This window comes from Apium graveolens, chromosome 4, assembly GCF_009905375.1.
Source record: "Apium graveolens cultivar Ventura chromosome 4, ASM990537v1, whole genome shotgun sequence".
Classification (NCBI taxonomy): domain Eukaryota; kingdom Viridiplantae; phylum Streptophyta; class Magnoliopsida; order Apiales; family Apiaceae; genus Apium; species Apium graveolens.
Window position 1 is genome coordinate 108,760,696 of NC_133650.1, and position 27,442 is coordinate 108,788,137.

The window sequence follows — 27,442 nt, forward strand, 5'->3', positions numbered from 1 at the left end:
ACTGCCTCCATCCTTAAAAACGTTTTCTATTTGTGTTGGACACATTTGTCAATGCACACTTTTAATTGTTAATATCTTTAAATTTGTATTAGTATTAAATATAAAAAATTCACTATATTAAAGTACTGATAAATACGAATCCAACGAGATCACTCATAACTATGTTTGATATTATAGAATAGACGTAAATTAATAGTTAATTACTTACCGTGAACGGTATCGAAAGTCAATATAGGAAGAACAAAATGGGACGGAGGGAGTACTAGTTTTGACTCCAATTCGGTTAAAAGTTTTTGATGGTGCCAAATTTTTTTAAAAATTATAAGACCACGTCCCACGATACAGACCTTAGCTAAAATTACATGTTATATATAATATATGTAAATTTTGTCTCACTCCAATACATAATTTTTCATAGCTAAAAATTTAGATAATCATTCGTTATTTGCTATCTATACTCTTTATTAATAAGCGAAATTATATATAATTTGGTGTTAAAAGTATCAAAATATTAAAATACCAAATTTTGGTATTTATACATAAGTTCACTTCTATTTTTTATAACCTTTGTTTAGTAACAAACTACCAAATTTTGGTACTTATGTGGACTTACTTCTATTTTCTATAAACTTTGTTTTTAGTACTTATTTAACATAAGTTAACTTATACTTTCTATAAACTTTATTTTTAACATAAATAGACTTCTATTCTTTGTAAATTTTATTTTCTTTTTAGTTATTTTTCATCCAATCGTCTATTTATTTCATAAAATAAAAATATTTTTTAAATGATTTATAAATTATATTAAAAATTAATTAAGTTACGTTAAATTAAATAAAATAACTTATATTTATTTTTATTTTAGAAAAACTACAAACTACGAGGTAAACTACTAACACGAATTGACTTATATTCTATGTAAACTTTATTTATATATAAATTATATTAAAAATTTATTAAATTAAGTTAAATTAAGTAAAATAACATATAAATACTTTTATTTTGAAAAACTACTAACTACAAAGTAAACTATTAACACAAATTGACTTTTATTCTCTGTAAACTTTATTTTCCTATAACATTATTTTAAAAATAATTAAGTAATAGCAAATGACTTTAGTAACATTTATTAACTATTAAACTGAAAATTATTGATTTAACGATCGTATTTGTTACTGTCCATCACAACGTTTATTTACTTTAAATTAAAAAACATATTTTAACAGTAACAGATTTATTAATTATTTTTTGCAAGTAACAATTTAATATTTGATATTAATATATTAATTTTAATTGTGTTTCACACGGATTATGAATAATTCTCTACAAATATTAATTCGATATTTTTAGTCTCCGGTCCGTATTTCACACGGGTTATCAACAATCTATATTAATAAGCGTCTCAAATCTTGGTACTCACTACAAAATTATACAACTATTTTTAAAATTTTATTTAATAAAATCTCAACTGACAAAAATTAACTTTTACTGTCTATAAATTTTATTTTCTTTTAATTTTTATTTGTTGTTGAACACCTAAGCGTCGGTTTACTTTAACATAATCGTATTAGTAAGTTAAAATATCACATTTATACAAGTAATTAGGTGCATGCAAAACTAGAACTATACGGTAAAATTTTAGAGTTATACTTAACTTCGATTTTTTAACTAAATATTTTAATAGCATTTTATATATTATATTTAGATCTATATTTTGCACGGATTATAAATTTCAGTTTTATGTAAATAATAACGTGATACTATTATTTTTAATTTTGGACCCGTGCTTCGCAGGAGTTATCAACTAGTATTTATTAAATCAAATTTCCTCTTAGACATAATTTAACTAACTGGTGTTATATTTATAGTTAACACCACTTGAATATTTTTATAACCCTTACCTAAAATAATTAAAATCAATCAATTTAGTTAACTAAATATAACTAAAATAATTATATTTTATTTCGATTTTCAAATATTATTATTTTAATATGAAAAACTAACATAATTTAGTATTATAAAATACATTTTTAAATCAATGAAGTATATTAATATGTTAAGGAAATTGTAAAGGATTTGTTATCTCAAAAATCTATACTATATTATAATAGCCGGAATAGAGATAATTTGGTTAAACGGTTTGGTTCGACGATAATTCCCTAATTTTGATTATTACAAAATATAAATAGTGTTATATATCTAATAAACTACTAAATTATTAAACTAATACTAAATATAGTATACTTATCCTACTAAACTACGAATACAACTTATTCTATTATTAAAAAACATAAATAATAGTGTTATATATGTGCAAAACTACTAAATTGTTAAACTACTAGAAATAGTCTACTTATTCTACTAAATTACGATCACATGTTATTCTATTATTTTTATTATAAATTTATAATCATTATATATTTATATAAATATTTTAAAAATATAATATAACCGGATAAATAAAAATTTAAAATATTAATCGGAAGATGCACTGTAATATAATCTTGATACCGAATACATCAACAGATAAAATCAAACACAACATGTACACATCAATGTCCATATATAATCCCATACACACATGGTGAAACAACTCCCACCGCCACTAGCCCCTCAAGAGAATGTGGGGGATTGATTACCTTGTTTTCATTCCAACCAAAGTCACTTCTGGTCACTAGCCACTATAATTTCTACTACCAAAACACAGCTCCCTATAATTTAGCATTCCATATCTTTCTACTCTCTCTTTCCCTATTTTTAAGGCCTTTCCTTTTTCACAATTTATTTATACATTGACATTTGAGGGTCTTAAATTTGTGACTTTTATCCGGCTAAACATCTAAAATCATATATAAGGCTGTAAAACTTAACATATTTAGACACATTGGTCAAAAGGGTGTCTTCTTGTAAGAACCCCTGTTGTGTTCAGGCCCTGTTTTTTACTTCAAACACTACTTTTTACAGTGCAATGCAACAACACAGCTCTTTTATTTGACTTCAACTATTATTTTCTGAAAAGCCTCATCTGGGTACTCACTGTCTTGGAGTTTCATGGTATGTGTGTGTGTGTATCTTTGCTCCAAGTTTTGATTTTTTTGCTATGTATGATAAAATCTTGTAATTTTGTTTAAAGGGTTTTGTGGGTTTTTTGCAGCAATGGGTTTAAAAGGGCATGGTGGAACTGGAAGTAGTAGTAATAATATGTTTGATATGGGAGTTATTTCTATGCACAAGCGTTCTCACAGGTAAAAATTAAAAAAAAAACTTCATAAAACTTATGATTTTTTTCTTCTGCTTAGCTAATGTCATGTACTTCGCAATTGATGAGTTTCTTTCTTGCTAGAAGGATTTGTGAAGTCATTTTCTCATTTAAAAGAACTAACTTTACTTGACTTCTGGCTTGTTTTATTAAATGCTTGTGTACTAAAATCCCTGATTCATTACTTGTTGTTTGACAATGTGACATGGTTGGAATATGCCATACATTTTTGGTCAATTTATTTTTGAGGGCTCATTAAATGTGGAAATTTCTGAATTTGGGTAGGTCTTGAATTTTGTGGCTTGCCATGTGTGCTTGGTTATTCATGTTTTGATATGTTCGTGAAGTAACCAATTAGTTGGATAGTGTGCTTGATGTTAATTTACAAAAAAAAAATTTGGAGGTAATTGGTAAAGATTATTTTCACATCCACTTGAGGTGGATGCTTTTGAGTTTTGACAAGTTGGTAATGTGTCCTAGTTTGGTCTTGCACATAGTTTAAGGATTTGATAGTAACTTTGAAGAGGTTTAGGATATGGCATGTTTCTGTTTGTTGTATGTGTCCTTTAGTTTGTCGTTGATAACTCTTCTTCTATTTTTACGTAATGGCAGCTTTCCTGACAAGAGAGAGCTCCAGGAAAGTAAGCTGGATCATATGCACGAATCATCTGACTGTTTGGAAATGGTAAGATCACTCTTGCCTTATTGTTTTAAGTCTACAAACTATTGCCCCCAAAGTTGGCAAAACCGTTAAACAGTCAAAGTTTTAGCAATATTGTTGCGACTGGTTAGACCCCCTATGGCTTTCCTCTCCAACTTTAAGTTGGGAAAAGGATCATGGGGGCCTCTTTCTCTAAAATTCAAAAAAATTGCTATATGGTCTTCAATGTTACTTTCTAATCGTTTTACAAGAGAACTGAGGTTCTTCATGTTGTATTACTAGTAATGTTCGAGTCAATTTTAGCAAACATTTTTTGTAAGATTATTCAATTTTAACCACTTCCCATAATATTTCATTGTGTGCATAATTGCAGTCAGCTAAATATATCCTAACAATCTGATGTTATGAATATTATCTGTTACCAGAATATGAAGAACTTGAAAAGCAGCACGGGCATGAAATCAAAACCATCGCCCAATGCCGAAGCTCGGAACTCATTAAGGCAAGAGGTACAGAGACAAATAAGTAGTTCGTTTTCTCATTTTCCTTCAATTCTGAGCAGCCAACAAAATGTTGGATCAAATATTGCTTTTTTATAGAACCCAATAAGCTCATGAGTAACGTAACATCTTTCTACTATGGTACTTAAAGCACGAATTCTGAACTCAACTAGTGTAAAGATTTTTAGGCCTACATTCTTTTTCTTTCTTGCCACGTATTATGTAATGAGTGACTTAATATTGACTTTTTAAAGTAATTATACTTCTTTTTTTGCAGATACTACAACTTGAGAAAAGATTGCAAAACCAGGTCGCAATCCGTGGTGTGCTAGAAAAGGCACTGGGTTATAACTCCATTTCCCTTGACCCGGGAAACGAGATCTCAATTCCTAAGGTAGCACATTGTAACCCCGCTCCCTCTTCCACAGCTCTTAGTCGTCTAGGTTGACCATTACAATGAGTGCATTAAATGGCAAGTTAGGCCTCTTGTGAAAAATGGACTTAAATATGTTTCTTATTATGAATGCTGGGAACTATTTAATGGTAAAAGTTTGGTTTTAGCGCACTGGCGAGGTTAACTTACTACACTATTAACGTCACAATTTCCCCTTAACATAAACTCACTGCAAGTCGTTAATTTCTATTATACCTGATAAGCTGCTTTGCCTAAAAGTTTCCTACTGTCTGGCACAGCTAAAGTTTGCTCAACCAGTTTTGCTTTTCTCTCTTTACCATGTTTTATTTTTGCAACTGTATATTGCTTTGGATCTCTTGAGGTGGTGCTGAAATGTTCAAAATTGTTTCTGTGTTATCTCAGCCGGCCACTGAACTGATTAAGGATATATCAGTACTAGAGCTGGAAGTTGGGCATTTGGAGCAGTATCTTCTCTCGCTCTATAGACAGGCATTTGATCAACAAGTAACGTCCACGACTCCATATATGAAAGACGGAGGACCAAAGTCACCCAAAACTTCTCCGAAAGAAAAGTCTGAAGTGATTTCTGGAGTTAATGTTATGTCAAATATAGAGAAACCTTCTTTTAGATCTGATTTTCAGTCGAATATAATTCCACAAAAGGACCTCAGTGATCTAGATGGAGAGGATAGACTAATAGAATCTAGTGTCTATCGCTGTCGCTCATTTTTATCTCAACATTCAACTTTGTCGGCTCAAACTTCTCCCCCAGCAGAATCTTTGGGCAGAGATATACGTGCTTGCTATTCACAGCCTTTGTCCATGATGGAGGTACCTTATGTTTCACAACATCTTGAAACTCATTTGAAAGAAAACTTTTTGCTTATCAACTACCAGTTAGGCATCTGGTCTTAAGTGTGTTAGTTCTATAAGATCATATTGAACTCTGTCGTGTTTAGATAAATTGAAGTTTCACCTTGTGATTTGACATTTTTTGGATTCTTTTTCAGTATGGGCAAAACACTTCTTCAAATATAATCAGTCTGGCAGAGCATCTTGGTACCCGTATTTCTGATCATGTGCCTGAGACGCCAAACAAGCTTTCAGAGGATATGATCCGGTGCATTTCAGATATATACTGCAAGCTAGCTAACCCTCCTCTTTCAAGTCATGGACTCTCATCACCTGCATCGTCATCGTCATCACTGAGTGTGTTTTCTCCAAAGGATCATTCTGGAATGTGGAGTCCAGGGCTTAGGAAATATTCGTCTCTTGATGAGCGGTTGGATAATCCTTTCCATGTGCAAGGGCTCAAGGAATTTAGTGGACCTTACAGCACTATGGTCGAGGTGCAGTATATATATAGAAATGATAAAAAGTTGGCTGAAGTCGAGCATATGCTACAAAATTTTAGGTATATTGTTTGTATAATGTAGTTCTTTTTGCTACGTGTCATGCTTTAGCTGTGTAGAAAGTTTTCTTTTCATCTTGAAAGTGGTCTGACACTTTATAGATATTGTTTCTTTAGCAATTCTAGATGCTTATTTGAATCGCTTTGCTGTAGATTTCTCATATCTCGTTTAGAAGAGATAGATCCCAAGAAGATGACACACTCGGAGAAGCTAGCTTTCTGGATCAACGTACACAATGCTCTGATGATGCATGTATGACAAGCCCATGAACTGCACTAGTTGTCCCCTTGGATTCCTTCTTTGATATGATTACATGAAAATTTTAATTCCTGTTTTCACTTTAACAGGCATACTTGGCTTATGGGATTCCACGAAACAATGTGAAGAGACTCTTTATTCTCTTGAAGGTAAGAATTCCTTGTCGATTCCTCTTTAAGAAAATGTAAACAAATCAGGGTTACCAGTTCTTTAGTTTCACCAGGCTGCCTACAATATTGGGGGTCGCGTAGTAAGCATAAATCTGATACAGAGTTCAATATTGGGATGCCAGATGTCTCGTCCTGTACAGGTAAAGGGCATGCTCTAGTTTTCAACTTATAACATAAACTATCTAATTATCTATTAATTTTCTGATTGGTTTCTTGCTTGGGGAATCGATTGTGCTTAAGCAGCATAATTTTCTGCTAAAAATGGCTTTTGTTTGATTCTCGACCTTTTTGTATTGATAAAGGAGTCTTGTTTACACTTTGATTTGTTTGCAGTGGCTTCGGTTGTTGCTATCTTCAAAATCAAAATTTAAATCGGCAGAAGAACGACAAGCATACTCAATCGATCATCCAGAACCACTTTTGCATTTTGCTCTTTGTTCTGGATGCCATTCTGATCCAGCGGTAATTGTTCATAAACTGTTATTTCTTTGGCTATATACCATAAGTTGTTGGAGTAAGACTTTTACGTCCCAAAAGTCAGAAATTGACTCTTGTAACTGTTTGAAATGACTGAATCTACTAGCTTCATTCATTTTCATTGGCTTGTCATCTCCAAGGGAAGTAGCTAAAAATATAAACTAATGCTTATATAAAATTTTTTGAACCTAAGGCGTTGTACTCCAATGATGTTAGCTATGTTTAAAAACAATATTTTATTCATTTGTTTTAGAGTGATGATGGGCATTGATTAATAAAATAAGTAATAATTTTGGCGGGAAATGGTGTGGATGTGTTTAGTTAATGAGTTGGGAATCAACAAATATAGAAGACCAACTTAGGATATCTAAAATTATAGCTAATAGGAGTCCTCCCTTGGAGTGACATAAATATTGAAGGATTTGTATAACTGATACAATTTTGATACCACATAGACATTATAGCTGAAGGGGTCTTCATGGTGGGGTGCTTCTGCAGCAATGGTTATGTTTGGCCGCTCACAATGCAATAGAATGCTATATATGATGTATTTATTTTGTTAACTTTTGGCACATTGGTTTCCTTATTAATTTTTTATTGCGGTTGAGTTTTTCCATGTCTTTCTGAAAATATATAAGCAAAGATACCAATTGAATTATGAAAGAGTTACGGTTGTACAACAAAGCCAACAAAGCCTACTTCTTATAAAAACAATCTTAATTGGGCACGAGAGTTAGAAGTTTGCTGAGTCCAGTCCTCCATTTATAGTTACAAACTACTAATTGTTTGACTTGTCTCTTAGTAAGGCGGCTTCTTTGTTTCAGATTCGTGTTTATACACCCAAGACAATAGCACAGGAACTGGAAGCTGCAAAAGATGAGTACATTCGAGCTACATTCGGTGTGAGTAAAGACTATAAAATCCTATTGCCAAAAATTGTGGAATCTTTTGCCAAGGATTCTGATTTATGCCCAACTGGCATGGTGGAGATGATCCAAAAATCCCTACCTCAATCTGTTAGGAAGAGCATAAAAAAATGTCACACATCAAAGTCCAAGAAGAGCATTCAATGGGTTCCCCACAATTTCAATTTCCGATATCTTATTTCGAAAGATCTGGAAAAATGATTGCTTGCATAGGTAAATTATTTGCATCTCTCAGCTCATAGGCAAATTTTTTGGTTTAAAGTTAAGGGAAGTTTGGGTTTATTGTACAAAATGAAGTAGTTCATCAGGCAGCGAAGGAGATATAAAAAAATGGCAACAATTTAGTGATATGTACTTTGCATGAGAATTATGTATAATCTCTGCTTTAATATCATGCCAAGACAACTGCAATATTATTATGTAGTCTCTGACCACTTGTTAATAATTAGAGCATTATTTGTGTGCCATTTCAATTATTGAACTTTTGCAAGATGATCTGTAAGCTCTAGAAAATAAATATCATCTATCTATAAGTGCAAGGATGATGGTCTTTTACTTTTATTTTTGTTCAGTAGTCCTCAGATATGTTACTCAAAAGAGGAACCAGATCCAAACAGTCACAAGTCCCTCTCTCCCAATAGCACTTATGGAGCTCTGTCACCGACAGTTACCTTAATCCAGAAACCAACAAAAATGACCCGTCTATCACACTCGGAATTGGGGTCTGTCTAGTTCTAGGAAGACCACAACTTAAATTTGCATAAAAAATCAAAATAAAAACTATACTCGGAAGTAAAATTTCATTTCGAAAACCCTTAATTATTGCAGTTACACTGATATACAAAACGAACATAACCTTAGGTCTAGTAAGGTTTTTCTCCAACAATATTTCCAGGAGGATTATAGAAACATATAGTTAAAGTAGAAGCATCTTTTGCACATGAAGCTTGTGCACACCCCAATTCTAGAGACTTTTTCCACACAATTTGCGTGTAGACGCCACACTTGTGGTCAGCTGGGCAAGAATTGTTTGCATAATTGTAAAACTTCTTCTCAGCTACCCATGATTCAACAGCCTCTTGTGGTGACACCACTGATCCACTGCTCCATAATTGATTCCCACCATACTTGCCACTGCTTAAATTCGCAAAGTTACAACCTTGTTTATCTCTCTGGTATCGAACTAGAAGGCTCGTGGCATTAGCTAGAGTCGCGCTCCACTTGAGAGGTGGAACCCCAACTTCAGCCCTGGCTTTGTTATGTGCATCAAGGTATGCCTGAGCAGCCGCGTTGAGGGGCGGCTGTGCACGAGTTGTAGATCCCGGAGACGGTGCTACCGCTTGTGACGAACTGTGGGAAATAGCAAGAGCTAGTACTAAGAGTGAGAGGAGCTGGAACCTAGCCATTTTCTTCTTAGCACTAGTTGTTAAGACATGGATTGTCATAAAAGGAAAATAAAAACAAGGAGAAACCGGAAGGGGGGGTTGTTTTGGTAATTTGAGGTAACAATTTGTTGGTGGTTATTAATAGGAGAGGAGATACTTCCAAGGTGGAACACGTGATTAGCTGACTTTGTCCGTTAAGCAAGCAAGAAGACAAATCTGCACTGCTAAATAATCAGAATGTGATCATGCAAGTACTAGCCTCATCTGTATACATGTGATGAGTTGTTTCTTTCATGCTAGTTTACCGAATAATCAATAAACTGACTGTCAATTTTTTGGTCTATTCCAAAAAATTGAGATTGTGTCTGTAATTATGATCTGTTTCTATTTTGTAACAATTTTACCAAGTGCACAGTCGTCATAGGCAAGTGGTGTCTCATGCAAACAGAGTAACTTATTTTTTAGCTTCTTCAAGGTATATGTTAAGAGTTCATTGTTGAAAGTTTCGATATACATAATTTTTTATTTGATAATTCTATATTCTTACTTTAATCTGTTATTCATACTATAATAAGGTCACTTATGAAGCTTCCACGGCCTTTTTGGAAACTGCATTATAAGACAGACATGCAGCTGAAGTTCTATGCAGTTCCCCTGGCAGGTGGATCATAGAGGCACATAGCCAAACAGCCACCATTTGTTCCACTGCATGTAGCTTGTCCACATCCTAAAAAGAGTGTATTTTTCGCCACAACCTGAAGGTATGATCGGCATTCATCATTTGCCAGACACGACTTTGTTTCTTCATCATAATTAACCTTTTCCATCAGCCATTGATTCACCACAGTTTGTGGTGAACATCCAATAAGCCCGACAGATTGCCACTGGTTGATACCGTACTTCCTATCGGGCAACCTGGTGAAATTACAAATCTTGAGGTTAGATTGATCTCGAACTATCTGATTAGCCTCGAGGGCTAGATTAGGGCCCCATGAGAAAAGGTGAACTTTAGCGGCAACTCTGGCTTTGTTGTGTGCAGTTAGGAAGTCTCCGGTGTTCCCAGGAGACTTCGGAGCTCCCACAGCAGCAGATGTGGTGGCTACTGCCAATGCGCATATGGCTACAGCAAGTGCTAGCAACAATTTGTCCATTACTGATAGTAGGGCGTGTAGTATTAGTACTATTATTATTGTCTGGATGAATATAAATTTCTTGTGCCATGTACACTATTTATAGTCTCTTTGCCGTCATATATGAAGCCTTTTGGTTCTTAATTACTAAAGTCTGATCCGCCCAAAACTGGCCGCCCAAGCCCAACAAAATGTGTAAAAGTCTAGTGTGTGAGCTGGTATTGGTATACTTTTTGGTATGGTTTAGAGAATTGGTAGTTTGAGAACGGTGGGCTTTTCTGCAATAGGACACACATGTAGTGTGGCCATTAAGAGTCGGTCAGTGCATGCAAAATCTAAAACTTTATCTATGTGGGATGTAGTGTGTTGCAATGAGGTGGCCCAACGTGTGGTTAGCCTCGGCCCGACTCGTCCCGGCTCGGCCCGCCAACCCGCCTAACTCGCCTAACGCGGCACATTTAGTTTGTTTCACTTTCATTTGAATAAACAAAGTCTGCACACTACTACTGTGTTGCATTAAAAACATTTATTTTGTAATTAGTATCTCATTTATTTTTCTTTGTTAGAAAGTTGCTTTTATTTAATATATTGTAAAATGCCAATAATTTATATATTTTATTAGAAATAACTTTAAATTTTTTTTCTTTTCATTTTAATATATTTAATCTTAAAATGATTATTATTAAATAATCAATTATTTCATTCACTTCCAATTTAGAAAAAATAAATTAACAAATACCATAATTGATTTATAACCTATGCCAAACCAGGTGGCTAACATACAAAACAAATGGAAAAACACATTAAATATGATAAATAATATTGTGGCAGTGGTATACAAGTTGCTATCCACACAATTCGGCCCGTCTAACTCGCCAGGTGACAATCCAGCTCGCCCCAGCTCGACACGTATGCCCGGCACGCCTGTTCCAACACGCCAAACTCTGAATCTGTAACTAAAAAAAGTAATAATTTAACATAACTCGCCAGCCCGTATAACCCTACAAGCTGTACACGAGCTTATGTTTTTCGAACCGGCCCGAACCCGGCACGCCTTGTTTACCTTCACGTGCCGTTCACGAGTTGGGAGGTGACCAAATCGGCCCGATGATAATTCGGCCCGGCACACACAGCCCGTTCGTTTGGCCACCTCTTGCAAATAATCTTTGACTTGTAAAGAAGCTGATACAATGATTACACATTTTTATCGTAGTGTATTATAATAATTATTTAGTATATTATTTTCCCTTTTTATGTTTAATTTTGCGATATTTTTTTATTGTACCGGTTATTAAGAAGATTTTTTAGGATATGTCGCTAAATGAAAAAAATTGGGTCACAAATCAGAATATTACGATATGTTATCACGAGGCAGCAGGATCGTGGTGAATTGAGCAGAAATCTTTTTTAAGGGGAATGTTGTGCAAACTTTTGGTCACGAATATTGTTATAAATTAATTATAATTAATGTTAATATCTAATTTTTTAGTATAAATAGATCCCTAGTCTCACATCACACACACCTCTTACCTCTTTCTTGTATATCTCTTCATCTTTCTCCTTGTAAACACAATTTCATTATTAATCAAAATTTCAAGTTCATCAATTTTTAGTATGAGTTTTAATTTTATTGTGTCTAGTCAATAAAATCCGTTTCTTAGATAATTTTAATAAGTGATATATTGAGCACTAGTATACTTGCTTTGTTCGTTTTATAAATTAAAAACTTAATTTGGGTTGTCACTAATTCGATTCATATTTGTCGCGTACGTACGTGTACTTACAGTTTTACAGTTTTATTAATTTCGGATTTGTTTCCCAACAATTTTTTGACGCCACTGTCGGAAAACGTGATTTTTGAATTTTTGGTTTATACATGTTTTCCATAAGTTTTGTTTTCCTGTTTTTGTTAAAAATAGACCTGAAATTTTTTACAACTTGTTTGTCCTCGCCAGACTATTTTATATTCCGTAAATGTTTGTGTAAAAGAAGCAAGTCTTCCGTATTAGTTTTTCTTTGTTTTGAGAGCATACGTCCCGAGGGAGTAAAACATTGATTACATTATTGATACTAGCTTTGTATCGATGCACGGGATGATTATTATTTTTTTAAATATTTTTTTAATATTTATTCTTTATTTATCTAATTTTTAATAAGATAATTTTATTTCCTAAATAAATTTTATGTTATTCATGAATAATATATTTTCCAAAAATATGTACTTTTTGTACTTATGTATTTAGTTATTATATTATTATATTTTTTTGCTAAATAATATATTTTTATATTTAACATTGGTAACCTAAATATAGCATATATGTTATAATTTATTTTATTTCCTTCATGGTTTGATTATTTTTCACATTATAAATTTATAAATAGTATATTTTAATCATATCATATAATATTTTTACGTAATCATATATATATATATTTATATTTATATTTATTTATTTCTTAATATTGTGGAGTTTGATCAAGAATCATAAAGTTGTTTGGATTTGCATGTTGCGGTATTCGTAATAATTTTTTTTAATTTTTCGGTTCTACTATTGATTTTGAAACAAAATACTTTACACTTAATTGTCATCGTACTTTTAAATATATTTTATTAGATTGGTATTTCAATTTTGAATTGTAATAATTTATTATTATTATTATTATTATTACTACATTTCTTCCTAATTTTTATGTTTTATACGATTAATGTGCTCTAATTTTTTTTAAAAGACAAACTGTAATTTCCCTTGATTTTTATAAGATTCATGTGCTTTAAAATTTTTAAAAGACAGAAACAAAACACATATAATATTTATAATTAAATATAAATTAAATTTGTGTAACTCCTTAGTTTTGATGATCACAACACAGCAAGCCATCATGTTGTTATTTGAGAATGTCTGCAGGATATAACAGCTTAATGTCATTGCTGTTTAAGTATCATGACAGCAAGCTATCATAAGACTGTAATCTATTTCAGCAAGCTATGATCACGATTGTCAGAATAACAGCAAGCCAAGATGCACAGTCCAGATTCAACAAGGAAGTCGAATTTTATGGAGATTTTATAGGATCTTCATATATATCAGTTGTAAGGACTTCTCTAATATAATATACGTGCATGATATATAGAGAGCTCATTTATAAAACGTTTTTACTTATTCAATTGATTTCCTAAAGAATAGGAGTTTGTTTCTCTTTCAAACTCTTTCTCCTATCTTCTTATTAAAACGTTTTATTCTCTACTAAATAGAAGAGATATTTTCTGTACGTTGAACATCTTTCTTTCTCTTCTATATAACGTACACATGAACGCTGGAAACCATCCCAACGATCTTACACGGTAGAATTGGATTCTAGCCGTTGTAATTTGTTGAGGCTGTTTTCAAACGTTAATGTGTGGTTATATAAGAGGTTTTCTTGCAGTTTTTTAAAGGAGGAATTTGCAAGCAAGAACACATACAACTCCTGATCTTTATTGATTTCAAAATACTCTCGAGCTCTAAATATATACACGTGTTTTATCTTAGAGAGAGTCTATAGTTTGAGTTGTAAACTTTATCACTGATTTGTATTGTTCAAATTGTATTGATTAGTTGCTGGATAAGTTGGCTAGGGAAACAAGGGTTTAGTGGTACTTGCTAGAGGAGTTTGTACTACGGGGTAGTATAGTACTTAGAGAGCAGGTTCTTAAACAGGGTTTTAGCAAGCCATTATCAACAGCTGGGATAAAGGGAGATATATTGTTGTATCTTGTAGTTGTAACCTTCATTGATCAATAATATATTCTCTTACCAAGTTGGTAAGGGACCAGGACGTAGACCATAGGGGATTAGGGGTCGAACCTGGCTAAAATTCTTGTGTGTTCTATTTACTTTCCTGCACATTATTTTCTGCATTGCATTTAGTCATCTCAGCTTACTATCATTATCAGATTATAGTTCAGTTGTTAAAATCTTAGTAAGCTATTATCGGGTAAAATTTAAAAGTAATCCTAGTTAGCCATAATCACCTATTCACCCCCCCTCTAGGTGTAATTTCAGTTCGTATCAGAGCTTTGGTATACTAATCTTTCTGTAACAGGAATAGTATTCGATCGAAATGGCTGACAAATATCCCGAAGGAACCTCAGATTACCGAGCACCTCTCTTGCTTGGTACAGAAAACTATAACTGGTGGAAAGGTCGCATGGAAGTGTATCTATACAGGGAGCCACTAGCTTTGAGAGTTGTTCAGAAGGGTCCTTTTGAGTTCAAGGACAAAGAAGGCAAAGTGAAAGACGTTGATGATCTCACATAGGCTGAACTAATCAAATACAGCTTCAATGGAAAGGCTAGGAATTCTCTCATGAATGGGTTATGTCCTAGTGAATGTGATAAAGTCTCTTCATGTAAATCAGCTAAAGAGATATGGGATACTCTGGAATTGTATCACGAAGGATCCAAGAGTTTAAGAAAGGTGAAATTGAGTAAACTAATGAATGAGTTTGGAAATTTTAAGCTTCAAGACGGAGAAACTATTCGAGAAAGTCAAGCTAGATTCCAGATAAATCTGAATGCCTTAAAGCAGCTTGGCAAACATATCCCATAAGAGGAAATCAACATGAAGATACTTAGTGCTGTGCCATTTATCTATGAACCAAAGGTAACAGCTCTAGAATCCTTTCCAACTATAGATACTATGGATCAATTGGCTGTTTTTACAGAATTGGAACAATTTGAAAGCAAAATCAAGGAAAGCCAATCAAGTTCTATCCAAGCTGCAGTTGCTCAAATGAAGCAATTAGCTCTTCACACTAATGATAGCTTACTGGAATCTGAAGATGAGTCAGACGAAGAACTAGCTTTAATATCCAGGAAGATCAGAAAGATGATCGAGAAGAAGAACAAGCTGAAAAAAGATAAAGGCAGATTTTCCAACAACAAGAAGCCCAACAAGGATTCTAAAGATCAGACATGATTTGAATGTGGAAAGCCAGGCCATTATAAGCGGGACTGCTACAAATTGAAGTCAAAACAGCAAACTGTCTTCAAGGATAAGAAGAAAGCTAAAGCTCTAATGACTTGGAGTGATGATGACTCGGTTTCCAGTGATGATTCAAGTGGAGACATGGTCAATCTTGCCCTAGTTGGACTTGATGATGATTCTGTTCGAGGAAATTCAGAAAGTGGATACCTAGAAAGTGATTCAGAAGAAGATCAGAGTGAGGTAAACTCTTGTAAATATAATTTATCTTCTGAAAATATTGTTTTGGAACCACTAACCATGCAGGAATGTAAGAATGTATCTATGGGTGAATATTATTCTCTTAAAGCTGAAAATAGCAAGCTAAAAGAGAAGAATAATTATCTCAAGACTATGGTTCAAGATTTGATGAGCAAAGTAGATACTTGGATTGACAAGAAGGTATTTACACAAGCTGACAAAGAGGCTGAAATCAAGGATCTTCAAGCTAAAGTTAGTCATGTGGAAAACTTCAACAAAATTCTCCTCAAAAGAAACAAGACTCAATTAATGGAGATCACAGAGTTAAAGAAGGAGATTGAAGCAAGGGATGAATGTTTGGAGTTGTTCAAACTCAGAGAATCAATAGATGCAACACCTTCAAATCAAGCAGAAGAACCATCTCAGCAAGCTGAAATCATAAGTCAGCAAGCTGAAAAGATTGATCTGCTCACAAAGGAAGTTGAGGATCTGAAAAAGGGCATGGGATCGTTTGTTCAAGGAGAAGAAAGTCTCAAATCTATGATGAACAACACAAATATTCCATTGGTCAGAGAAGGAATTGGAATGAATGCAAACAAGAAGGACAAAGCTCTAAGATATGAAGGAAAACATGGCATACCCTATGATTATGCTATGCCTTGGAAGATATGCAACATATGTGGAAAGAAAGGGCATCTTGAAAAGCATTGCAAAGTTCAGAATGGACAAAAATCATACCATGGAGGAAACAAACAGAAAACAGCTTACTATGATCAGAATGGCAGAACAAAGACAGCTTACCATCATTAGGCTGGCAGAGTTAAATCACCTAGATTTATCCAAAAATGGATAAAGAAATCTGATTTACATGTTTTATATGTTTTATCTGCTAACCATGTCGGACCCAACAAACTTTGGGTACCAAAAGGTTGAGTTGTTTTATTTGTTTTGTAGATGTGTCTTGCCGCTTGAGTCAAATCAACTCAATGGATTTTAGATAGCGGATGTACTAGACATATGAGTGGAGACAAAGCACAATTCTTGAGTCTTCAGATGAAAAAGGGTGGAAGAGTGACTATTGGTGATAGCAAAACTCTTCAAATTCTTGGAAAAGTTGCTAGAAGGGAAGGAAATATATATATTTTGGACTTTGAGTTGCAGAAAACAGCTTGCTGTCTTGCTGCAATAGACACTGATCCTTATGTTTGGCATAGAAGATTGGGTCATGCTCATATGGACTTACTTAACAAGCTTTCAAAGAAGAAGCTAGTCAGAGGTTTACCCAAAATCAAGTATGTCAAGACTGAGGTGTGTTCGGCATGCCAATTAGGCAAGCAAATTAGAAGTACTCACAAAGTAAAGAAAATGGTATCTACTTCTAAACCCTTAGAACTTTTACATTTAGACTTATTTGGTCCAGAAGCGTATAAAAGTATAGGAGGTAAGCAATATGGTTTTGTAATTGTTGATGATTATTCTCGTTTTACATGGGTATTGTTTCTTAGAACTAAAGATGCTGCTTTTAATGAGTTTGAGAAACTAATTAAATTACTTGAGAATAAGCTCAATACAAAGCTTGTAGGAATAAGGAGTGATCGAGGTGGTGCATTCCAAAAAGACTTTATTACTTATTGTGATGAAAGAGGAATATTACATGAATTCTCGGCTCCAAGGACTCCACAACAAAATGGTGTGGTGGAACGCAAGAATAGGTCACTGCAAGAGACAGCAAGGACTTTGTTGCAAGAAAGCAAGTTACCTAGAAGTTTTTGGGCAGAAGCAGTCAACACAGCATGCTATGTTCTGAATAGAGTATTGATAAGACCTATTTTGGACAAGACTCCATATGAATTGCTCAAGAAAAAGAGGCCCAACATCAGTTACTTCAGAATCTTTGGCTCAAAGTGTTTTGTGCTCAAGACAATTGGTAATGATGGTAAATTTGATGCTAAATCTTATGAAGCTATTTTTCTTGGTTATTCTATGAATAGTAAAACCTATAGAGTTTATAATTTGTCTAAGCATATTATTGAGGAATCTATAGATGTTACTTTTCAAGAACCTAACAATGATCTTCCAAGAGACGAGGAAGATGATGCAGGTGAAGCTGGACAACAGCAAGCTGAAACAGAGAAGGCTACTCCAAAACAGCAAGCTGAAACAGAGGCTGATTCTGGAAAACAGCAAGCTGAAATTGAAACTGCCTCAGGAAATCAGCAAGCAGAACCTTCTACTCCAGTTGATGATGCAATTGTAAAGATGGCAAAGATGACTCTTGATGGTCCTAGAGGAAATAGAACAAAGGATAAAATACCAATCTATGATGGTGAATACTTAGCTCCTCCATCTAAGATAAGGAAGACTTCACATGAAGATATTGCAAAGCATTCATTGCCAAAAGCTACACGGACAGTGAAGAATCACCCTCCAGAACAGGTTATTGGTGATATTTCTGATGGTCTCAAGACAAGAAAAGGCACTGCAAACTTTTGTGCTTATGCTGCATTTTTAGCTCAAGAGGAACCCAAGAATGTCAAAGAAGCACTTGAAGATGAAAATTGGATCACGGCTATGCAAGAAGAACTCAATCAATTCGAACGATGTGATGTTTGGGAACTGGTCAAGCCACCAAAGGATGTTTCAATCATTGGTACAAAATGGATTTTCAAGAATAAAGTGGATGAATTTGGTACTGTTACTCGAAATAAAGCAAGGCTCGTAGCACAAGGGTACAACCAACAAGAAGGCATTGACTTTGATCAAACTTATGCTCCAGTAGCTAGATTGGAATCAATTAGGATGCTTCTTGCTTATGCATGCTACAAGAAGATCAAGCTACATCAAATGGACGTCAAAAGTGCTTTTCTTAATGGATTTCTGGAAGAGGAAGTTTATGTCAAGCAACCCCCTGGTTTTGAACATGGACAACATCCAGATTATGTCTACAAGCTTAAGAAGGCATTATATGGCTTAAAGCAAGCACCAAGGGCTTGGTACAAGAGGCTTAGTAAGTTTTTGATCAAAAATGGCTTCATTCGAGGTAAAATTGATCCTACTTTATTTACTAAGCAAAATGGTAATGATATTTTGATTGTCCAGATATATGTAGATGATATAATCTTTGGATCCACTAATGATTCTATGTGTGAGTGGTTTTCTAAGTGTATGAGCAGTGAATTTGACATGAGCATGATGGGTGAGCTCAATTATTTCTTGGGGCTCCAAATTAAACAATCTAAAGATGGAATTTATGTGCATCAATCAAATTATGTCAAGAATTTGCTGACCAGATTTGGTTTTGACAATGTCAAGCCGAAATCTACTCCAATGAATCAAAATAGCAAGCTGACATCGGATGAAAAAGGTAAAGATGTTGATATCAAGAAGTATAGAGGTATGATTGGTAGTCTTTTATATCTTACTGCTTCTCGGCCAGATATTATGTATAGTGTTTGTGTATGTGCTCATTTTCAAGCTAAGCCTAAGGAATCACACTTAAATACAGTTAAAAGAATATTTCGATATTTAAGTGGGACTATTAATCTTGGGTTATTTTATCCTATTACAAGCACATTTGATCTTGTGGGGTATAGTGATGCTGACTATGCAGGTTGTCAAACTGATAGAAAGAGCACAAGTGGTGTTTGTACATATTTAGGACAAAGTCTCGTATCTTGGCAAAGTAAGAAATAAACTTCAGTTGCATTATCCACAGCAGAAGGTGAGTATTTGGCAGCTGGTAGCTGTTGCTCTCAAATTTTGTGGATGATTCAGACTCTACGAGATTTTGGAATCAAGTGTGGCAAAGTTCCAATCTATTGTGACAACACTAGCACCATCAACATATCAAAGAATCCGGTTAATCACTCAAGAACAAAGCATATTGATGTTCGTCATCATTTCTTGAGAGATAATGCTGCCAAAGGTAAGATTGAATTAGTTTTTGTACCTACTGAATATCAATTGGCAGATATCTTTACAAAACCCCTTGGCGAAGCAAGATTTTCTACCATTCGAAGGGAACTTGGCATGTGCAGTGTATAATGGCAAGCTATCTTTCGAAATTTGGTAATGTTAGCTTACTATCATTTTTCATATTAGCTTACTATGATTGGTTATTTAAATGACATTTTTTTGTGTTAAGTTTTTTTTGTTAATTATGATATGTCATTCTCTGTTTAATTATGTTTAAATATTTGCATGATTTGCTGATTTAATTGTTAAATGATTAAAGTGCTAATTGTGGTATTTTAGATAGATTTAAGATGTTATTTTGATAAGTGTTAGAATTAGGATAATTATTATTTGTTTTTACATCTTATCCTAAATTCTCCCCTAAAAGGCTATCAAAACACGGGTTAGGGTTTTAGTTCTTATTTCACCGCCGCTCAGTTACTTTTCTACTTACCGTCTTCTCTCCAACATCATCGCACTTTGATCTCATCATGGTTCGAACAACAAGGAAATCAGGTCTTCTCGCCAATCGTTCTGTCTCTAAACAAGATAACACTGTGGTTGATTTGGGAAATGAAAGTGCCGATGAAGGGTCTCAAACTCCTGATTCCAAGAAGCTCAAGATCACTCTATCATTTGACTCTCCAGATTTGGAACAGAGGTTCACTGAGAATGCATTGGATTCTCGTCCCATTCTTCCTAGTATTCCAGTCGTCGGTAAGCTTCTTCAACAATCTGGTGCTTTAGCTTTGTTTAAGACTGTTGGTATGGATAATTTTGTGCTTGAATTACCGAAAGTTTATTACCCTGATTTAGTTCGTGAATTTTATGCAAATTTGCATGAGGATAAGTTTGGAAATTGTGTGTCCACAGTTCGTGATAAGCGCATTCGATTGAACCCTCCTTTTCTTAGCTCATTAATTAAGTTTGATAATCCAACTGAGATTGAGGTTTTTACTGGAAAGGGTTATGTTCTGTTACCTGATTTTTCTATAATGGATCAATTTAAGTTGCTGTTAGGGTCTGATAGTAATATGGAAGAAAATCCCCAACCTCCATCCACTACTTTAGTCACTCTAATGGCTCATTTTATGTTTAATATTTTTCGTGCTAATGTGTGTCCTAGAGGTGGAAACAAATCCACTTTCAGTTGTCAGGATGTTACTGTGGTTGCCATGATTTTAGCCGGTAGGGCTTTTGACTTATCTCATTTGATTCTCAAGAATATGCTAGCTGCTGTGAATCAGAAAAAAATAGGTTTGCCTTATGGGTTGTTATTATCCAAGATTTTTGACTCGTTTAAGATTGATCTTAAGTCTGCTGATAAGTTGTCTGTAAAGGAGGTGTTGGATGCTAAAACCTTAGCAATGTCAAACTTGCATATTGAAAAAGGTGAGTTGGTCAGGATCATTCCTACTCTACCTACTGAAACCCCTGCTGTAGCTGAGCCCTCAGCCTTTTCTCCAACTGCTGAGATGATGCAATTGCTTAAGGGTATTCAAGATGACAATATTCTGCTTTTTGGACATATGGATGCTACTACAGAGCAAGTGAATCAGCTGAAGACTGAGATTAAGGGATTGAAAGATATTATGCTTAACTTCATGTCTGCTGCAAAACCCTCGGCTTCTCAATCAAATGTTGTTTTGGAAACTGGACTAGATGATTTGGTAAATGCTGCTGGAAATGTGGAAAATGAAGATCAGCTAGATGCTTATTTTTCTCCAAAGGATGATGCTGTCAACACTTCTGATCAGCCTTCAACCTAGATCTTTTTGATGCTTTAAGGGGGAGAAATTTAGGAGACTTATTTTATGATGCTTATGTTTATTTCTGTTTGACTAGTTGGCTCTGTGGTTTGCTACTTGGTTTATGATGCTACTTGGTTTATGTTGGCTGTTATTTAAGACTTAATTGATTTTTAGTTTTTTAAGAATTGATGTAATGATATAATGCTGCTATGTTGGTTATTTGGATATGCATATGTGTCATTTATATTAATTGCAGTAACATGTTATAAGTTTTTGAGATATGCATAGATTTAGGGGGAGTTTTTATAATTCTCCTAAATGTGTGTAATCATCAAAAAGGGGGAGATTGTAACTCCTTAGTTTTGATGATCACAACACAGCAAGCCATCATGTTGTTATTTGAGAATGTCTGCAGGATATAACAGATTAATGTCATTGCTGTTTAAGTATCATGACAGCAAGCTATCATAAGACAATAATCTATTTCAGCAAGCTATGATCACGATTGTCAGAATAACAGCAAGCCAAGATGCACAGTCTAGATTCAACAAGGAAGTCGAATTTCATGGAGATTTTATAGGATCTTCATATATATCAGTTGTAAGGACTTCTCTAATATAATATACGTGCATCATATATAGAGAGCTCATTTATAAAACGTTTTTACTTATTCAATTGATTTCCTAAAAAATAGGAGTTTGTTTCTCTTTCAAACTCTTTCTCCTATCTTCTTATTAAAACGTTTTATTCTCTACTAAATAGAAGAGATATTTTCTGTACGTTGGACATCTTTCTTTCTCTTCTATCTAACGTACACATGAACGTTGGAAACCATCCCAACGATCTTACACGGTAGAATTGGATTCTAGCCGTTGTAATTTGTTGAGGCTATTTTCAAACGTTAATGTGTGGTTATATAAGAGGTTTTCTTGCAGTTTTTTAAAGGAGGAATTTGCAAGCAAGAACACATACAACTCCTGATCTTGATTGATTTCAAAATACTCTCGAGCTCTAAATATATACACGTGTTTTATTTTAGAGAGAGTCTATAGTTTGAGTTGTAAACTTTATCACTGATTTGTATTGTTCAAATTGTATTGATTAGTTGCTGGATAAGTTGGCTAGGGAAATAAGGGTTTAGTGGTACTTGCTAGAGGAGTTTGTACTACGGGGTAGTATAGTACTTAGAGAGCAGGTTCTTAAACAGGGTTTCAGCAAGCCATTATCAGCAGCTGGGATAAAGGGAGATATATTGTTGTATCTTGTAGTTGTAACCTTCATTGATCAATAATATATTCTCTTACCAAGTTGGTAAGGGACCAGGACGTAGACCATAGGGGATTAGGGGTCGAACCTGGCTAAAATTCTTGTGTGTTCTATTTACTTTCCTGCACATTATTTTCTGCATTGCATTTAGTCATCTCAGCTTACTATCATTATCAGATTATAGTTCAGTTGTTAAAATCTTAGTAAGCTATTATCGGGTAAAATTTAAAAGTAATCCTAGTTAGCCATAATCACCTATTCACCCCCCTCTAGGTGTAATTTCAATTTGTTCTTTATTTCTAAAATAAAAATAAAAATTTTCTATTATCAAATATTTTAAATCAAATTCTTTCTTGAATTATATATATATAATACTTTTAATATTGGTTTATATAATTAAGAATATATAATTATAGTTCACATAATATGTTTACGTAGTTATTTTTATTTTATTTATATATTAACTTTTCTTAATATTGTGGAGTTTGATCAAAAATTGTTGCATCTTATCAATATTTCAAAATTATTGTGTTCTAGTAATGATTTTGAAAAAACCTTTACATTTGTTTATCTTTGTGATAGTACTTTTAAATTTATTTTATTAGTTTGTTTTTCAATTTGAATTATAGTAGTTTTATGATTATTATTATATTTCTTCATAATTTTAATATTTTATAAAATTCATGTACTCTAAATTTTTTAAAAAGACAATCCATAACTTTCTTTTTTTACAAATTGAACAAACGCGTGTAAAATTTATACCTAAATATAATTGTTTCTTATTTTATATAATAAACATTAAAATTATCTTTTTAAAATTAATGACACTTTTAGATTTCATTTTTTAAAAAAAATTATCTACTTTAACCCGATTAATAAATAATTTATTAATTTTTACTTAAATTTATTTTTATTAAGATAGTGGTTACTTGTATTATATATAAAATATTTTTAGTATTACTTATATAAATTAAGAATGTGTAATTATAGTTTAATTTCTTAATTAATTAACTATTGTGTTTATTATACAGATTATTAAGTATTATAATGGAATAATAGAATAGATGAAATGCATATAGTTTATAATATATTTTATTAGATTTGTATTCCAATTTTAAATTGTAATATTTTAATTATTATTATTGTTGTTATTATTATTATTATTATTATTATTATTATTATTGTTATTATTATTATATTTCTTCCTCATTTTTATGTTTTATAGGATTGATGTATTCTAAATTTTTAATAGACAATCTATCGGAGTTTGCATCTTGATGTGTTTGTGATAATATTTCATAATTGTTCGGTTCTAGTAATGATTTTAAAAAAATAGTTTACATTTTTTTGTGATAGTACTTTTAAATTTATTTAATTAGTTTGTTTTCCAATTTTGAATTATAATAGTTTATTATTATTATTATATTTCTTCCTATTTTTTATATTTTATAAAATTCACGTACTCTCAATTTTTTAAAAGACAATTCATAAAATGAAAAAAACCGTTTGTAATATCTGTAGCTAAATATAATCTAAATGTGTTTATTATTTTAAATGAAAAAAAATTAAAATTATCTCTTTACAATTTTTTTTAAACAAACGTACCTATTCCGATTATTTTTTAAAAAATGATTGACTTTAAACCAATTAACAAATATTTTTTTAGTTCTTACTTAAATTTAATTTTATTAATTTTTTTATTAAAATTATTAATAACATTATTAATAAATTTATTATTAAAATTAAAATTAAAATTATTACTATTATTATTATTATTATTATTATTATTATTATTATTATTATTATTATTATATTTCTTCCTTGCTTGTATGTTTTATAGGATTGATGTACTCTAAATTTTTTAAAATAAATAAAACATATGTAATATTTATACCTAAATATCATATAAATGTGTATTTTATTTTATAAGATAAAAATGAAATTATTTATTCAAAAATATTTTAAATCAAACTAACACATTTTAATATTTTGTAACAAAATGATTTTACTTTAACGGGATTAATAAATGATTTCTTAATTGTTACTTATATTTATCTTTATTAAGATAATTATTACTTATATTATATATAATACTTTTATTATTATTATTTTATATCATTTAAAAATATGTATTTATGGTTCAATTTCTTAATTAGTTATTGTGTTTAATATACAAATTATTAGTTATTATAATTGTATAAGAGAATAAATGAAATATAAATATATTATATCTACACTTTACCACCTAATAAATTATTAGACCTATTAGATTTATAATTTAGCAATTATTATTAGTACTATTATTATTATTATTATTATTATTATTATTATTATTATTATTATTATTATTATTATTATTATTATTATTATTATTATTATTATTATTATTATTATATCTCTTCCTTACTTTTATGTTTTATAGGATTTATGTACTCTAAATTTTTTAAAATAAATAAAACACATGTAATATTTATACCTAAATATCATCTAAATGTGTATTTTATTTTATAAGATAAAAATGAAATTATCTATTCAAAAATATTTTAAATCAAACTAACACATTTCAATTTTTTGTAAAAAAATGATTTTACTTTAACGGGATTAACAAATAATTTCTTGATTGTTACTTATATTTATGTTTATTAATATAGTTGTTACTTATATTATATAAATAATATAATATGATACTTTTATTATTATTATTATTATTATTTTATATCATTTAAAAATATGTATTTGTGGTTCAATTTCTCTATTGTGTTTGTTATACAAATTATTAGCTATTATAATAGTATAACAGAATAAATGAAATATAAATTTATTATATCTACACTTTAACACCTAATAAATTATTAGACCTGTTAGACCTACACTTTAAAAATATTTTAAATCAAACTAACCCATTTCAATTTTTTATAAAAAAATGATTTTAATTTAACGAGATTAACAAATGATTTCTTGATTGTTACTTATATTTATCTTTATTAAGATAATTGTTACTTATGTTATATATATATATAATATAATATAATACTTTTATTATTATTATTATTATTATTTTATATCATTTAAAAATATGAATTTGTGGTTCAATTTCTTGTGTTTGTTATACAAATTATTAGCTATTATAATAGTATAACATAATAAATGAAATATAAATATATTATATCTACACTTTACCACCTAATAAATTATTAGACGTATTACACTTTAGCACGTGCAATCCACCGTGTGTGTGACGACCAAAGTATACCACCAAAACCCCTTACTCCAGATATAATATAATTATCTATTTATTATTAAGATAATTGTTGCTTGTATAAATATTTATATATAATATAATACTTTTATTAATATTTTATATCATTTAAAAATATATATTTATAGCTCAATTTGTTAATCATTATCAATTTTATTTGTTATACAAATTATTAGCTATTATATGATATATAAATGAAAAACCCACTGTTACCTACACTTTAGCACTTGCAACCCACCTAGTGATAGTTTAATTTCTTAATTAATTACTTATCGTGTTTTTTATACAGATTATTAAGTATTATAATAGAATATTATAATAAATTAAATAAATATAGTATATTAAAATTTTATTAAATTTGTATTTAATTTGAAATTATAATAGTTTTATTATTATTATTATTATATTTCTTCCTTATTTTTATGTTTTATTGGATAGATGTACTCTAAATTTTTTAAAACAAATAAAACACATGTAATATTCATACTTAAATATTATCTAAATGTGTTTCTTATTTTATAAGGTAAAAATAAAGTAATCTATTTGGAAATATTTTAAATTAAACTAACATATTTCCATTTTTTATAAAAAATGATTCTACTTTAACTTGATTAACAGATTATTTTTTAATTGTTACTTATATTTATTTTTATTAAGATAATTGTTGCTTGTATAAATATTTATATATAATATAATACTTTTATTACTATTTTATATCATTTAAATATAAATATATATATTTATAGTTAAATTTGTTAATCATTATCTATATTATTTGTTATACAAATTATTAGCTATTATATGATATATAAATGAAAAACCCCCATTACCTACACTTTAACACTTTAGCACCATTTTTTATAAAAAATGATTCTACTTTAACTTGATTAACAGATGATTTCTTAATTGTTACTTATATTTATTTTTATTAAGATAATTGTTACTTGTATAAATATTTATATATAATATAATACTTTTATTACTATTTTATATCATTTAAAAATATATATTTATAGTTCAATTTGTTAATCAGTTATCTATTTTGTTTGTTATACAAATTGTTGACGGAGGAATTTGGTATCAACAAAGTTTGAGGTTCGTCGTCGGAATCAAGATCTACGATAGTGGTTCTTCACCTGAAAAGTGATCGGAGTGTGGTGGTTGTGATGAATTGGGGGCTGAGATTGCTTAGGGTTGGTGGTGGCTCCTTATGGCTCTCGTTTCCTACCCCTTACAATTTGCCTACGTATCCCTATTTATAGGGAATCAAGCCCACGTAGTTCTTGGGGAACAAGAAATCTAATGGGCTTAGACTTCTTATTCCCAGGCCCGGTCCAGAATCAATCTTCCGCTAGCTTTAGGAATGTCCAACTATGAGGCCCAACCGTGAAGGCCCAAAGCTCGTTTGTAATCG

At 31.4% G+C, this 27,442-nt stretch overlaps 3 protein-coding genes across 4 annotated transcripts; 1 reads left to right on the forward strand and 2 right to left on the reverse strand.

Annotated features, from left to right (window-relative positions):
* Positions 1 to 2,598: 2,598 nt before the first annotated feature.
* LOC141718889 (uncharacterized) lies at positions 2,599 to 8,554 on the forward strand. Of its 2 annotated transcripts, none has more exons than XM_074521265.1 (12): positions 2,599 to 3,054; positions 3,155 to 3,245; positions 3,872 to 3,944; positions 4,346 to 4,429; positions 4,698 to 4,814; positions 5,238 to 5,666; positions 5,846 to 6,249; positions 6,400 to 6,499; positions 6,595 to 6,654; positions 6,720 to 6,815; positions 7,009 to 7,137; positions 7,977 to 8,554. In XM_074521265.1, the coding sequence occupies exons 2-12, from the start codon at positions 3,157 to 3,159 to the stop codon at positions 8,277 to 8,279; spliced, it is 1,884 nt and encodes a 627-aa protein (XP_074377366.1). In that variant the 5' UTR covers positions 2,599 to 3,054; positions 3,155 to 3,156; the 3' UTR covers positions 8,280 to 8,554. The 2 variants fall into 2 exon arrangements, with proteins under 2 accessions (XP_074377366.1, XP_074377367.1); XM_074521266.1 differs by having other exon boundaries at positions 2,600 to 3,054; positions 6,729 to 6,815.
* Positions 8,555 to 8,861: 307 nt separating this feature from the next.
* On the reverse strand, positions 8,862 to 9,636 carry LOC141718894 (STS14 protein). Its single transcript, XM_074521269.1, has one exon. It carries the CDS (start codon positions 9,521 to 9,523, stop codon positions 8,942 to 8,944), a length of 582 nt encoding a protein of 193 aa, XP_074377370.1. The 5' UTR covers positions 9,524 to 9,636; the 3' UTR covers positions 8,862 to 8,941.
* A 468-nt stretch (positions 9,637 to 10,104) lies between these two features.
* Positions 10,105 to 10,614, reverse strand: LOC141718842 (STS14 protein-like). Its single transcript, XM_074521221.1, has one exon. The coding sequence runs from the start codon at positions 10,612 to 10,614 to the stop codon at positions 10,105 to 10,107; it is 510 nt and encodes a 169-aa protein (XP_074377322.1).
* Between the last annotated feature and the right edge of the window lie 16,828 nt (positions 10,615 to 27,442).